The sequence below is a fragment of the Meles meles genome, chromosome 7, assembly GCF_922984935.1.
Source record: "Meles meles chromosome 7, mMelMel3.1 paternal haplotype, whole genome shotgun sequence".
NCBI classification, from domain to species: Eukaryota; Metazoa; Chordata; class Mammalia; order Carnivora; family Mustelidae; genus Meles; species Meles meles.
Window position 1 is genome coordinate 6,926,469 of NC_060072.1, and position 15,177 is coordinate 6,941,645.

Here is a 15,177-nt window from a genome sequence, read left to right on the forward strand (position 1 = left end):
ACTCACTTCACTTATGTTGGTACCCAAATCCTCAGGGCAACAGAAAATGTACATATAGGAGCACCTGGCTGGCTCAGTGGGTTAAAGCGTCTGCCTTATGCTCGGGTCATGATCCCAGGGTCTTGGGATCGAGCCCTGCATCGGGCTCTCTGCTCAGCAGGGAGCCTGCCTCCTCCTCTCTCTCTGCCTGCCTCTCTGCCCCCTTGTGATCTCTGTCAAATAGGTGAATAAAATCTTTAAAAAAGAAAATGTACATATCTTCATATACCTGAATGTCACATTAACATCTTAAAGCAGCATGAAGGGGGCTATTTACTGAGGAAGCAAGTGGTACCAGGATTAGAAATGTTACATACTTACTGCTTCAGGAAATCTGATCTTCAGATCTATATTAAGACGCAATGAAAGGGAAAACAGGTGGGAGGCCAGAGCATGGATGAATATTGCTAGGGCTTGTCATCCCTGAAGCATATCCACCTGTCCTTAATTGTCACACTGTCCCCTGCCTTCACTGATATTTGCTTCCATTATGATGATGATATGTTCCTAATGGGAGAGAAAATTAAGCTAACAGCCAATGGCAAGTGATCTTTGGATGTGAGGCAGGCGCATGCTTCTGCGTCACGCTAAAGAACAGTATGTAGTACAAAGTTAAGGCTCTTTATTCAGACAATAGAGCACAGCAAAGTGAGAAGGCTATGCTGCTTCCACGGCAACGGAACATCTCATAAATGTAAAGTCCTTGGCTTATAACAGGAAGACTCTTCCTGGCTCAGGAGAAACATGTTTCAACTCGATGAGAACAAAACCAGGCAGCCAGGCTAGAGTGCAGAAGGAGGGGGCTGGCTGGCTGGTCAGTTCTGGAAGCGCTTAGTAAGTGCGTCCAGCAGCTCCTGCTTCTTTAATCCGCCCCTCAACCCATACACCCTGCAGGCTTCCTTCAGCACGGGCACAGTGAGCTTACCCAGCGTGCCCTTGTTCACGTGGGCCTTCAGATCCTCTTCGGATAACTCCATCTTGGGCCTTTTGCTTCCAGAACCTTCATCATCTGGGGGAAAAGATCAGGAAGGAGTGATTGTTAATGCCACCAGGGGCATCCCAGCTACACTGCACAGGGACCCTCCTATGATCTGGGCTGCAGTTAACCATTTTCCATAAGGCTGTGATGTCCACCTAGAACACCACAGAAGGGTGGTTTTTGGTTTTCTGGGGGTTTTTTTTAAGATTTACTTATCTAAGAAGGAGAGAGAATGCGGGAGGGAAGGGCAGAGCGAAAGGGAGAGAGTCCTAAGCAAACTCCACACTGAGCCCAACATGGGGCTCAATCCCATAACCCCAACATCAGGACCTGAGCTGAAACCAAGATTTGGACGGTTAACCAAGTGCACCACCGAGTCGCCCCTGGAGGGTGTTCTGTTAAAGCAGCTTCATTTAAGCATAAAGTCAAAACTGTCCCACGCCAAGAAGGGAGTTCAAAGTAGTTTAAGTGCCACAATTTACCCAAAATTGGTGCTCACTCTGAGTAAGTCATTCATTCCTTCCTTCATTCAAAAAGCACTTACCAAGGGTGTAAAGTACTTAGACATCATGCTAGGTGATCTCAAAGTGGGCATGGCGGTGGATAAACAATCAAAAATTAAAAAAACAAAACAAAACTACATTTCATTCCTAACTGGAGAATTGCAAATGAACACAGAATATAGTTTTCCCTCTAGTATTCTTCATGAAAAAAAGAAATAGTGTATCAGGTCCAGCTCTGGTGAGAAATGTAGGGAAACACACGCACCCTTTCTTCAACAGGGTATAAACTGCATCGCTTTTTCAGAGGCCGACTGGCAATTCCGATCAGAATTTTAAATGGCGACACCTTGACCCAGCAATACCACCGCTAGGAGTTTATCCTTGGTAAGTGGTGGGTCCGCTCACACCGGAACGCAACAAGGGTTCATGTTCACTGCAGCATATCCATCAAGAAAAGCTGAATGGGGGGCACCTGGGTGGCTCAGTGGGTTAAGCCTCTGCCTTCGACTCAGGTCATGATCCCAGGGTCCTGGGATCGAGCCCCATATCAGGCTCTCTGCCCAGCAAGGAGCCTGCTTCCATTCCTCTCTCTCTCTCTCTCTGCCTGCCTCTCTGCCTACTTGTGATCTCTGTCTGTCAAATAAATAAATAAAATCTTAAAAAAAAAAAAAAAAAAAAGCTGAATGGCATTGCCCTTCAGCTGACTAAACTGTGAACATCTGCCCAGTGATGTACCCACTGTATGTAGCTACGTAACAAAATAAACTAGAAAACAATGTGAATAGAAATATGTATGTTTGTGTGAAATGCGTAGGCCTGTATAGAAATTTCCGAAGGGACATGATCCTCTGTGAAAGGACCATAAAGTCAACTTTTAAAAAACAACGCAGCTCCTCACCTTGCTTCCTCTTGGAAACTTTTCCTTCAGGATTGTAATCTGGTGGGTAGACAAGCTCCTTAAACTCACTCACCAGGAAGCCCAGTCTTTTGTCTATTGCTTCAATTTTAGGCACTAGAAAATCCAAACACAGGAAGAGTGGCCAGGTGAGTCACAAGCCCTGGCTTTCTGTCCAGTTCCAAGCCTGCGAGGACCGGAGTAGGGTCGGGGGGAGTCAGGGAAGGGTCCAGGAGGAGCCACCTGATCTGGCCGTGACTGCGTTCGTGAAGCCTCTCTAACATTGATGAAGTATCTTGTAACAACCGCATTTAATGAGCACTTACTACAGCCAGGCACCCTTCTACATGCTTTAAACTTGTTTTTTAATTTAATCCTGTAGAGGGTAGGTACATGTGTCTCCCCGTTTTACAGAGGAAAGCCAAGAGACTGAAGGACTTGTCCAAGGCCATAGAGCTGGGAGTGCTAAGAGTCACGAATGGGGCTGGATTGTGGGGTTTCAAATAAGAGTCCGTGCCCGCCGTGGGCTTACAGTCTGGTCAGGGTAAGGAGGTGGTGAAAACAGAAATGCAGTAGGCGGCAATGCCATGAAGGGACCGAACGAGAAACACTGGAACGCGGGAGGGGTCAGGAACGACTTCCACAGCCGGGTCTAGAAAGCCGAGTGCTCTTCCTCGGGCAGATACAATTCCAAGCAGAAGGCATAGGGGCAAGAAAGGGCGGATGACATACGGCTTGAAGGCAGAAGGTCAGGAGGGGAGGACCAGCGAGGAGGCCGGGAAGGCATTCATGGCGAGGTCATGGAAGCCCTGAATGCCTGCCCGGGCCTTTGACATTATCCTGCGAACAGGGGGGAAACTCTGAAGGAATATGGGCAGGGCGGTGACAGGATCCCATTAGCATTTTAGAAAGACTCCCCTGGAGCTGAGTGTGGACTATGAACCGAATGAGGGTGAGACAGAAGGCGGGGAGCAGGGCCCATCAACCTCAGAAGCTGCAGAACTGACGGACGTACAGACGGAACGTGAGGCGTGGAGGCAGCCGGGCGGAGGTGGTGGCTGACTGGGAGGGCAGGGGCCTTCCCCAAGACCGCTACTAAGGAACAAGATAGCTCTGGGGGGAAAGACAGTATTGGTGTTACCTTACCATTAGAGATGGTTTGTGGGGCTTGTGACGTAAGCTGTGTCACAGCCAGGGCAGACACGAGATCGAGTCTCATCATCTCCTCACGTGGCCACGTCTGCTAAGTACTGAGGGGAGCTCCTGGCACAACGTCACAGCCAAACCGGACAAGTCAGAAGCCCCGTGTCCCAGACTACACAAGCATCTGTGAGAACTCTGGTTCTCAGTCTGGGAACCACGTAGAACTTCTTTTTAAGGATTTGAGAGAGATTGACAGAAAGAGCACAAGCAGGGGGAGCTGCAGAGGGAAAGGGGGAAGCAGGCTCCCCACTGAGCAGAGAGCCCGACGTGGGGCTCAATCCCAGGACCCTGGGATCATGACCTGAGCCGAAGACAGAGGCTTAATCCATTGAGCTGCCCAGGCGCCCCAGCTAGGACTTTTTAGAAAAACAGATGCTGGGGTGCCTGGGTGGCTCAGTGGGTTAAGCTGCTGCCTTCAGCTCAGGTCATGATCTCAGATCCTGGGATCGAGTCCCGTATCGGGCTCTCTGCTCAGCGGGGAGCCTGCTTCCCTCTCTCTCTCTCTGCCTGCCTCTCTATCTACCTGTGATCTCTCTCTGTCAAATAAATAAATAAAATCTTTCAAAAAAAAAAAAACAAAACAGATGCTGCTTCCCCTCTCTCTCTGCCTGCCTCTCTGCCTACTTCTGCGCTCTGTCGAATTAAAAAAAAAAAAAAATCTCTGGGTGCCTGGGTGCTCCAGATTAGAAGTGAGTGAAGAACATAAAAGGGCAGAGGCAAAGCTGTGGGATGTCTGAGCAGTAGGAGAGTCGGGTCCCAGGGTGTGATGGCCGCTGGGCAGGGCGGCTGCGGTCCCGGCCAGAGCCAAGCAGAAAGGACAGGGCTGGGGATACAGGCTCGGGAGTCATGGAAGTGAGGGGACGCTGGAGGCTGTGGGAGCAGACCAGATAACCAACAGCTGAGGAGTCAGAGGAAACATCAGCGCAGCGGAAAGGGTTTTGAAAACGCGCGGAGGAACGGGGGACTGCCGTGTCCTGAGCACTTCCTGAGCCTCGGGACCGAGATGTGCTTAATCCCTTACAGGAACATCACACTGTCCCCTCCCCATTTTCCCTGTAAAGAAACTGAGTTTCAGGGAGATGAATGAGATTCCAAGCCTACTCGAGCTGGTACGTGGCAGACCTGGGATTCAAATCTCTGTCAGCTGTTTCCAAAGCCCGCGTCCTTCACCACCTTGCTGGAGAGCAGGCCGCTTCCTTCCTGAGTCACCTCAAGGCCACCAAGACGGGCCATGTCACCCCAGCCTTGCCCTCCTGCCAGACCCGGCTCGCACGGGGGGCGCTGGCTCTCACAGTTCTTACAGCTGGGACGCTTGGTCTAGCATAAGACCGCTCATTAGTAAGGGGGGAGCTAAGCAGGCCACATGAATTGTTTGGATCTCTTCAACCCCTGTCAAAAGCCTTCATTAAATCCCGTCTGTTTCCTGCTGGGCATGTACTGACATCCCCAAATTGCGCATGCGCTCTTGGGAAATAGGCGAGAGAATCACGATCAAGAAAGGGATGGGCAGCGAGCTCAGGGCTCGACTGAGGGGGCCAAGCCAATCTCCCCGCTGCACGGTAACGAGGGGGATCCTCTCGGGCACCGCGGGGCCGAGCAAGGGCTCCGGACCAGACTCCCCGGACTCTAAACCTGGATCCACCGGCCACCACTTGGGGCCTCGGCCCATCACCCCCTTCTCCAGAAACCGAGGTCGACAGCAGCACCTACCTCACAGTCACAAGAATTAAATGAGTCAACGACACACACGACAACAGTGCCTGGCACACGGTGCGCGCTCAATAAATGTTACGGCTTTTTTTTTTTTTTTTACTTTTACCAACACGGAGTCATGAGGTGGCCTCGTTCAAAGGCAGGTCTCAGAAGCCTGGCACTTTCCTCCCCTCTCATGACAGAACCAGCCCAATCAGCTCTGCGGCGGCTTCCACTGCTCTAGAACATCGTGCAGACGTGGAACGAGGAGGCTAGGTCTGGACAGGGTGCTAGGAAACGCAGCCACCTTTCTGGTCCGGAGCGAGAGCGCTACGAGAAGCTCCCACGGAAAGAACCACGGGCCCCGCCACGACGCTTCTTACGTGTCAGATCCACCACCTGCTCCGGCTCCGTGAGATCCAACGCCAGCGCCTCCAGGTTCCTGAAGTGCTGCTGCAGCACCGGGTTCTCGAAGCTGTCACTTCTAGAAACAGTCAGAATAGCACAAATACATTAAAACGTTGAAAATAACTTAAAATTATTCAATAAACCCGACTGAGGCGGCTCAGGCCTCGGGCTGGCTGAGACAAACGGCCCAAATCAAACAGTGGGGAATCTTGTCTCTTGAATCAACTTTTCTCCAATTTTCAGTTTGTTGGGAATCCAAAAGCTAATTTAAAGGCAAACACCGGGGCGCCTGGGTGGCTCAGTGGGTTAAGCCTCTGCCTTTGGCTCAGGGCATGATCCCAGAGTCCTGGGATCGAGCCCCGCATCGGGCTCTCTGCTCAGCGAGGAGCCTGCTTCCCCCTCTCTCTCTGCCTACTTATGATCTCTCTCTCTCTCTCTGTCAAATAAATAAATAAAATATTTTAAAAAATAAAATAAAATAAAGGCAAACACCACCTGCCCGTCTGTCCCGAGAAGCAGAGGGCAGAGAGAGACAGGGAGGAGGCAGGGCCATGGAAGTACGAAAACAAGACGAAGGAGAGGAGGTGGGACATGGGGAGAGAAAGGACCTAAATGCTCTTCCTCCCCATACTCAGCAGCAGCCTGGGAGTAAAAGAATCCTCTCACCTCAGGAGACAGTTCCAGAAGAAAGCCTGAGACGGACCCACCGCTCACCTGTAGTTGAAACGGAGCTTCTGAACGATAGCCTTCATCTTATCTATCTGCTCTGGGTTTGCCATGACTTTCTCAGTAAAGGGCACCTTCCGCTTATCGTCCGCGTAGGGCAAGAAGATGAGCTGGAAGCCTGAGGAAGGGGGAAACGTTTTCTGAGATCTGCCTTTATGGAAGGTTCCAGTTACAGAGCTGTCATTTGTCTCTCAACTCCAAGTTCGCCCTTCTACGACCTGTGACCCTGAGGCTGGGACCCTGCCACCCCTGCGTCTCCTTTATCGACTGACCCCTGTGAGCATCTGCCCGACCGATTCCCTTTGGAGCCTGCAGAGCAGACAGGGAGAGAGGAGTACCCCTTCCCGTGTGCCCTCCCGTCCCTGCCGCCCTCGCTCCCCGCCATGGCTCCTCGCCAGGGCCCTTCACCTGCCTGACGGTCGGTTCCAGCCTCCGGCTCTCTTGACACACCCCGAGCCAGCTGGGCAGCGCCCCCTCCCTTTCTGAGGCCCTCCTCTGTGCTTCAGCCTCTCCCCTCGGTTCCCACACCCCCAACCCACGCTAGAGGGAAAGAGGAAAGGTTACCAGGCTGTTCCTGTAACAGGTTCTGAGAGACTCGGAAATCTGGACTGGAACCAGAGGCTGCTGCCAGGGGAAGGGCCCTTGCTGGCAAGGCCAACAGCGCTGAGCAAGAGGAAGGAACAAGTTCCTTTGCTCTCCTCTGCCCGAGGCTCCCACGAGCACCCATTACTGACACAGCCTGACAGTCGGGGGCGGAGGAGGAAACTGGGTCTGGAGAGCATCAGCCTCAGCAGCACCGAGCATATGGGGGGAATCTGGAGCTGAGAGACAGCCGCTTACTGACTGACATACAGAGCTCTTCCTCAGCACCCTGATGACCAGGGTTACAAATAGAACATTTTCGGGTGCCTGCGTGGCTCAGTGGGTGAAAGCCTCTGCCTTCGGATCAGGTCATGATCCCAGGGTCCTGGGATCGAGCCCCGCATCGGGCTCTCTGCTCAGCAGGGAGCCTGCTTCCTCCTCTCTCTCTGCCTGCCTCTCTGCCTACTTGTGATCGCTGTCTGCCAAATAAATAAATAAAATCTTAAAAAAGATATATATATAACATTTTCGAAGAATTGCTTTACAGTTTACTTTTATTAGCGTGGCCTACTGTCTTAGGCACTTTCAGTTATTAACTTGTTTCAAATGGCAAACAACCTGAAAAGTAAGATGTTCCAGAATTTTCATCTTTGCAGATACGGAACATAAGTTGAAAGGTTAAATGATTTGCCCAAGTCGGCCAGGTAACAAGTGGCAGAGATGGGCCTGGAACAAGAGAAAGTAAACTTTCCCACACATAAGAATAAGTCAAGTCTGACTTCAAAACCCATGGTCTTTCTGCTATACCTCACTGCCTTAGTATATGCAGAGGGTAAACCAAACGCCAAACATTGCAAAGGTGTCTAACAATGGCTTTTAGTAAAGGTGCGGCAGTTGCGCCATAAACTGTCAGTAACCTGCAAACAGTCCCTATGCAGCCAGTTCTTTAATGGTGGCTGCAGAGCTGCCTTGCATAGTTGCACATGCCGTGCACTGCACAACCATATTTGGCAGTTTTACCTGGCTCTCTGCATCAAATTCACCTGTGAAACCCTAAAACTACACCTTTCCCAGACCCCATGCCTGGAGACTCTGGTTGAACAGATCTGAGTTAGGATCCTATAAGGGATTCCAAAGTCTGAGCAAGGTTCAAAAGCACTGAAAAGATCTCTTCCACATACCTGGGGGAGTCACCTGAATTTTCTGCTCATCCAGCTCCTCTTCCTGTGGCAACAAGGCCACAAAATAAGGAGGGATGTTCTGACGGGCGGTGTATCGGCACACTGCCATGACCTCCTTCTCCAGACACTTGGTGAGGAGGGCACTGAACAGGGTTGCGCTCCCTGGAAAACAAACATCCCAGGAGTCTGCATCCTAAATGTATCTCCTCCTCTTTTCCCTCTAGCCCAGGTTACAAGCCTATGATTTCTCTTCCATTTTCTTAAAAGGGCTTATGATACTTCATTAGGTAAAGTGTAATGAGCCCAGAGCTGAAAGGCAGAGGCACAGAAAGGAAGAGAAAGGAAAGCAATGAGAGATTAAATGCCTCAAACACCCATTTCGGAGTGTGAATTATTAACATCAGCTCACTTCCACTATCTTTAGACTAATGTATAAGCCCCAGTTACTAATAAAAGCCAGCCAGGTCAAATCCAGGGGCGGTTAGCTATAGCACAGAGGAATTTAGGTCTGGACAGCACAAACACAATGACCTAGTTCATAGCAGCTTTAATTGCCAACACTAGGGAGAAACTGGGTTTTGTTTTTTTTTTAACTCTCCATCTGATGCCTCAAAGGAAGACTTCCATAGGAAGTAAGTTTTAAAAATTCTAATTCCATATCCCCCTCCTGGATATTCACAAAGCATATTAGTGTATTATAGGTCCTAAAGAAGTATCTTTAACTTTGTTTAGTCCCAAATTTCCACAACTTATGTGAGCACGAAACACTTTCAGAATGCCCCCTTATTACGTCCTATTCAGGCTGTAAGCAAGACTGCCTTCTGTGACTCCTGCATTTACCCTCGGTCTACACCACATACCATTCACCAGGGACTCCTCGGGGTACACGAACAGGGAGGGCCTCAGGTGATGGTGCTTCTTCAGCATCATCAAGGGCTTGAAACCGATGAGAATCAAACCTGGTTCGTCAAAGCGTTTCAGCTCTTCTGTTTCCTCTTTCTCTAGTACAATCTGACGACTCCCATAGCTCTACAGGAAGGGGAACACGAGGGCCACATACACAGGCTACGTGGAGATGCAAAGTGACTGTAACACGACACTAGCAAGTTAAAATCAACTTTCTTCTAAGGAACAGGAAGATGGCTCACCAAGGACATCTTCCTGCTACCACAGGGAATGAACATTTCCTGAGTGCCTGCCAGGCACCTTACACTCGTCATGCAATTTATCTTCTGTGTCCAGCCAAGGCGGTAGATGTTAAAAACTGCTTTACAGAGGAATGAACTGAGTCTCGATGGTTGATAACTTGCTCCAGGTTATATAATTGAATTGGGCTTTAAGCCACCATCTCTCTGGTGCCGAAGGCCATTCTCTTCGGGCATTTATCTCTTCCCTTAGTTAACATATACCGAACCCTCAGCATCGTCCCTGACCTACAAAGGAAGCTCAAACCAAGCCTACTGATCGAGAAGACCTATGTCAGGTATTGGGGTAGGTCTGAGCAAATGTGCATATTAAGTATTACTTCCAAACTTTAATTTTGGATTGTGGTCCTAGATATATGACTGGTAACAGAACTTAGCGACAGAGCCAAATTTGAGTTTAATGAACAAAACAGAGCCCTCAAGTTTTTTCGAAGGCACACTGGATCAAGAAATAAACTCCATGGGGCGCCTGGGTGGCTCATTCGGTAAGCGACTGCCTTCAGCTCAGGTCACGATCCCAGAGGCCTGGGATCAAGCCCCACATCAGGCTCCCGGCTTATAGGAAGCCTGCTTCTCCCTCTCCCACTCCCCCTATTGTGTTCCCTCTCTCACTGTGTCTCTGTCAAATAAATAAATAAAATCTTAAAAAAAAAAAAAAAAAGGAAAGAAAGAAACTCCATGACTAGAAGAGCGATTGCCTATGAATAAACCAACATGAGTAACTAGTTACTTCCAAAATGGAAGAGGAAATTTCTAGTCTTCTCCTTCCAAAAGTAGGGCAAAACACTCCAGCCTGAGATTTGTGCTCCAAAAAATATCTCATGAGTTGAATCAAAATAATATTTAATTTTAGTCACTTAGTTGATCCTTCTAGGTCCTGAACTTAGGCAAAAAATCTCAGATTCTCTCCCACATTTTGCATAGTTAAAAAGGATGACTCATTTGATTTTTAGACATCCAATCCTTCCACAGATTAAACAAAGTTAAGAGAACGAAGAAAGATAATGTTCTGCATTCTTAGTCCGTCCTTCAGATTAAGAAAGGCATGTGTGTATCATTTCAAAGCATGGGAAAAAAATTGATTTGGGGGAGAAAAAAAACTCCCCCTAAAAAACAGTACACTTCACTCCTAACAGCTTCCCTAGCTCATCTCCTAGTTAATGATAAAGCATTTTCTACTACTGTATCCAAGCAAGGAATTCGACTGTTAAAGCAGAACGCAGAGGGGTCAAGGGCCAAAGTTTCCGCTGCCATTTTTTTCAAACACTGGTTCTAACTCTCTGTCAAAAAGTATCAATGATCTAGACACTGGGGTGCTTGGCTGGTTCAGCTGGAAAAGCATGCAACTCTTAACCTTGGGGTTGTGAGTTTAAGCCCTATGTCGCCTGTAGAGATTATTTAAAAATAAAATCTTTTTTTTTTTTTTTTTGTAGATTTTAGTTAATTGGGGCACCTGGGTGGCTCAGTCAGTTAAGCATCTGCCTTCGGCTCAAGTCATGATCTCAGGGTCCTGGGATGGAGGCCCATGTTGGGCTCCCTGCTCACTGGGGAGTCTGCTTCTCCCTCTCTTTTTGCCCCTCCCCTGGCTCCTGCTCTCTCTCACTCTCTCACTCTCTGTCTCTCAAATAAATAAATAAAATCATTAAAACAAAAGATCTAGATTCCAGAGTTCCAAAAAGGAACGGTTTTGTGTTTTAACAGCCTAGCTATAAAGATGTACAAAGAAAAATATTTAACTGATTAGGCTAATCACTGTCTCCTTCCCTCTTAACTCTTCAATGGGACAAAATTCAGTAAGAAGACAGGCCTACCTGAGACCTCTTGGTGTCACTAGGCAGGAGCAAACTGCCCGTATTTACATTAAATGTCCGGGTCTTGGATTTCACTGGTTCATTGGTTTCCCGATAAAGCCTCACTGGAGGAGGTTTGACAGCCTTCTGGACCATATTATACATGCCGACAGTGAGTGCTATATCTTTGCTGAGCTTAAACTTCAACCTGGAGGAGAGAAAAACAAAAAACCATGGACTGGAAGATTATGGTTTCCTAGCTAAAATTCTTTTGTGGTACCCAAGCCTTGTTTCCTTCTCCCCAATAGTCCAAATTCCTCAAATATAAACATAACATGTTTAAATAATAGAGTAGAGTTTGCGGGGCGCTTGGGTGGTTCAGTGGGTTTAGCCTCTGCCTTCGGCTCAGGTCATGATTTCAGGATCCTGGGATCAAGCCCCACATCGGGCTCTCTGCTCAGCAGGGAGCCTGCTTCCCTCCCTCTCTCTGCCTGCTTCTGCCTACTTGTGATCTGTCTGTCAAATAAATAAATAAAATCTTTAAAAAAAAAATACAGTAGAGTTTGCCATAATACTATCTCAGGGTCTAGATCACAAAAATTAGTTTCGGAATATATTGCTAAATACTTAAAATAATGATAAAGAGTGTACTGTAATAAAAATAATGATTGTTTTAGGGTGCCTGGGTGGCTCAGTCAGTTAAGGGTCCAACTCTTGATTTTAGCTCAGGTCACAGTCTCCGGGTCAAGGGATGTGAGACCAGGTACCTATGTCAGGTACACTGGGGGTCCACACTCAGTGGAGAGTCTGCTTCTCTCCCTCTCCCTCTGCCTACCCCCTGGCCCCGACACACTCTCTTTTTATTTTTTGTTTTTTTAAAGATTTTATTTATTTATTTGACAGAGAGAGATCACAAGTAGGCAGAGAGGCAGGCAGAGAGAGTGGAGGAAGCAGGCTCCCTGCCAAGCAGAGAGCCCGATGCGATACTCGATCCCAGGACCCCGAGATCATGACCCGAGCCGAAGGCAGAGGCGCCCCTCTCTTTCTGTCTTTAAAATAGAAGGGTGCCAGGGTGGCTCAGTCAGTTTAGCATCTGCCTTGGGCTCAGGCCCTGATCCCAGGGTCCTGGAATCGAGCCCTGCGTGGGCTCCTCGATCAGTGGGCAGTCTGCTTCTCCCTCTCCCTCTGCCTGCTCTTTCCCTGCCAGTATTCTCTCTCTCGCTCTCTCTCTCAAATAAATAAAATCTTTTAAAAAATAAAGATATAAGTTAGTATGTTAACAAAGAACTTAGGACAGTGCCGGCACACAATAACCGTGCGATAAAATAAGTCCATCATTTGATTATAGTGAGAACATTAATCATGTTCTAGGCCTAAGGCGTTATTAGTTCTCAAACAGTTCCAGGTTATTGTTCCGATCAAGTATCCTGTAACCACCAAGAATACTACTAACAGTTGTAAATAATTACTACGCCACGCACTCTGCCTGGGTTATCTGGGTTAGTCAATACAGCCGTCCTGTGAGGAGGGACCATGTTTGCCCCCATCCACTGAAGGCCAGAGAAGTCACATGACTTGCCCCAGGTTGCCTAGCAGAAGGGCCGGGACTACAATCCAAGCCAGCCTGGCTCCACGACCTACGTTTAGCCACTATTTTACCCTGTCTGCCATCCCCACCGAAGCATGTGCTAGATTTCCAAATTGAAGTAACAATACTCCATTATTTCAGGAAGGGAGAAGAGATGCCAGTGTGTTTGTGTGAAGAAAAAGAAATCATTCCCAAGGGGCAAAGGAGAGAGCCAACAGCCAAACTATAGCCGTTCGCAGTGGGCTGCTGTGTGGTTGCCCTAAAATCGTTTCATGGGTTTTCTAGCAGAATGGTCAGTAATCTCCTGAAAACTCCTCAAAAACTACCAATGGTCATGTTCCCCTATGTTGAGGAACCTAGTCTAAAACAAAAGCCTGATGTGAACCTTTCGAAAGCAACATGGGGGAGCCCTTGGGACTCTCAGGGCAAAGTTCTCTAAGAGAAGATAATTTAGGGGTGCCTGGCTCAGTGGGTTAAGCTTCTCCCTTCAGCTCGGGTCATGATCCCAGAGTCCTGGGATCGAGCCCCACATCAGGCTCTCTGCTCAGCAGGGAGCCTGCTTCCCCCCTCTCTCTCTGCCTGCCTCTCTGCCTACTTGTGATCTCTGTCTGCCAAATAAATAAATAAAATCTTTTTTAAAAAAATAGATAAAATTTTTTAAAAAGAGAAGGTAATGTAACAAGCTGGTTCCTGTTGATCTCCAGTTTGTAAGAAACCAGAATAACGCAACACCAGTGACAATACCCAGCACTTCCTGAGTTTTTGCTCGAGACCAGGTATTTCTGCTATCCGCAATTTACAGAGAAGCAAGCAGACGACATACTAGTGACTGCTGGGGAGGACAGCAGTAGGCCACAACTGTTTACCCCAAGGAAGTGGAGAGCCGGGTTCATCCGGAGAACTAGCCTACCCGCTCTTGCCAGAGGAAGGGAAGCACATACGCAAACATACTAGGCTGAGATAAAGCGAGTTTTCCAGGAGGCACCGCCCAGAGGTAAGGAGCCAGGAAGCTTTGTCAAAGCAGCTGGGTGCTCCCGACCAGGCAGGGCCCTTGCGGGCGGCCGGCCCAGGTTCAGAGCGCACCTGCACAGCACGCGCTTCTTGGTCTCCTTGGCGCGGACCTTCCTTAGCAGGTCCTCCAGTTTGCTGGATTCCTCAAAGTGAACCCCTAGGTCCTCATCCTCGGCTGTGCTGATGATATCCCGGTAAAACAAGGATATGTCAAAGCCCCCACGTTTCTTCAGGTGCATCAAGTCCAGGAAGATACCTGGGGCAAGGAGAACAACTTTGAGCAAGCGAGAATTTTTTTTTCAGTTAAGCCCAAATACGCGAAGAACTAGATGGGTTATTAACACTTTCAGGACTTATAGACGCGCTAAGGGAATCTGCTGCTATAAGGGCAACTTATTTAATATTTTTATTTTATTTTTAAATAGGCTCCACACCCAACGTGGGGCTCGAACTCCTAGCCTCGAGATCAAAAGTCAAATGCTCGACACGGAGCCAGCCAGGTGCCCTGAGCACTTACTGATCCAAACCATCACCATGCACGGTAGCATGAAAAGTCAAGAAAAGCTCACTCTAGTAGAGCCCTTTAGAAAGTACATGGCCCTGGGGCGCCCGGCTGGCTCCGTGGGGTGAGCATCTGACTCTTGATTTCAGCTCAGGTCATGATCTCAGGGTCGTGACCTCGAGCCTGGAGCCTGGAGCCTGGAATCGGGCTCCACACACAGGGCGGTCTGTTTGGGATTTGTTCCCTCTGCCCTCCCCCCCACCCGCCGATCACACACACACACTCTGTCTCTCTAAAACAAATAAATCTTCAAAAAAAAAAAAAAAAGAGAGAGAGAGAGAGAGAAAGCAAATGGCTTCATCATTTTCAGTAGGAATGTTACATAGGTGTCTCCCCCAGCTTCATTTTATTCTTTCATTTCATACTCAGTGGAGAAAAAAGAAATGTTTGACATCAACTACAAAGAAGCAATAAGATTAAGTGTCCATTTAAAAGAACAGGGATGGGGCTGGGCGCCTGCGTGGCTCAATGGGTTAAAGCCTCTGCCTTCGGCTCAGGTCATGATCTCAGGGTCCTGGGATCGAGTCCCTCGCTGGGCTCTCTGCTCCGTGGGGACCCTGCTTCCCCCTCTCTCTCTGCCTGCCTCTCTGCCTACTTGTGATCTCTGTCAAATAAATAAATAAAATATATATTTTTTTAATTTTAAAAAATAAATAAAAATAAAAGAACAGGGATGGGGTGCTTGAGTGGCTCAGTCAGTTGACTGTCTGCCTTCGGCTCAGGACATGATCCTGGGGTCCTGGGATAGAGCCCTGCATGGGGCTCCCTGCTCAGCAGGGAGCCTGCTTCTCCCCTGTCTGCTGTTCCCCCCGG

General features: G+C 48.6%; 1 protein-coding gene across 2 annotated transcripts in view; it reads right to left on the minus strand.

The window, feature by feature from the left end:
- The window catches only part of XRCC6 (X-ray repair cross complementing 6), a 32,454-nt gene that overhangs the window by 8,556 nt on the left and 8,721 nt on the right, over window positions 1-15,177 (minus strand). The window contains exons 6-13 of one of the 2 annotated variants that reach the window (XM_046012045.1): window positions 13,875-14,058; window positions 11,225-11,411; window positions 9,069-9,237; window positions 8,209-8,370; window positions 6,434-6,563; window positions 5,695-5,795; window positions 2,420-2,533; window positions 965-1,048 (exon numbers count right to left, since the gene is read on the minus strand). In XM_046012045.1, coding sequence (XP_045868001.1) covers window positions 965-1,048; window positions 2,420-2,533; window positions 5,695-5,795; window positions 6,434-6,563; window positions 8,209-8,370; window positions 9,069-9,237; window positions 11,225-11,411; window positions 13,875-14,058 — 1,131 coding nt within the window. Of the gene's footprint in view, window positions 1-644; window positions 1,049-2,419; window positions 2,534-5,694; window positions 5,796-6,433; window positions 6,564-8,208; window positions 8,371-9,068; window positions 9,238-11,224; window positions 11,412-13,874; window positions 14,059-15,177 lie in introns of those variants that run through there. The other variant, XM_046012044.1, reaches the window with a different exon arrangement.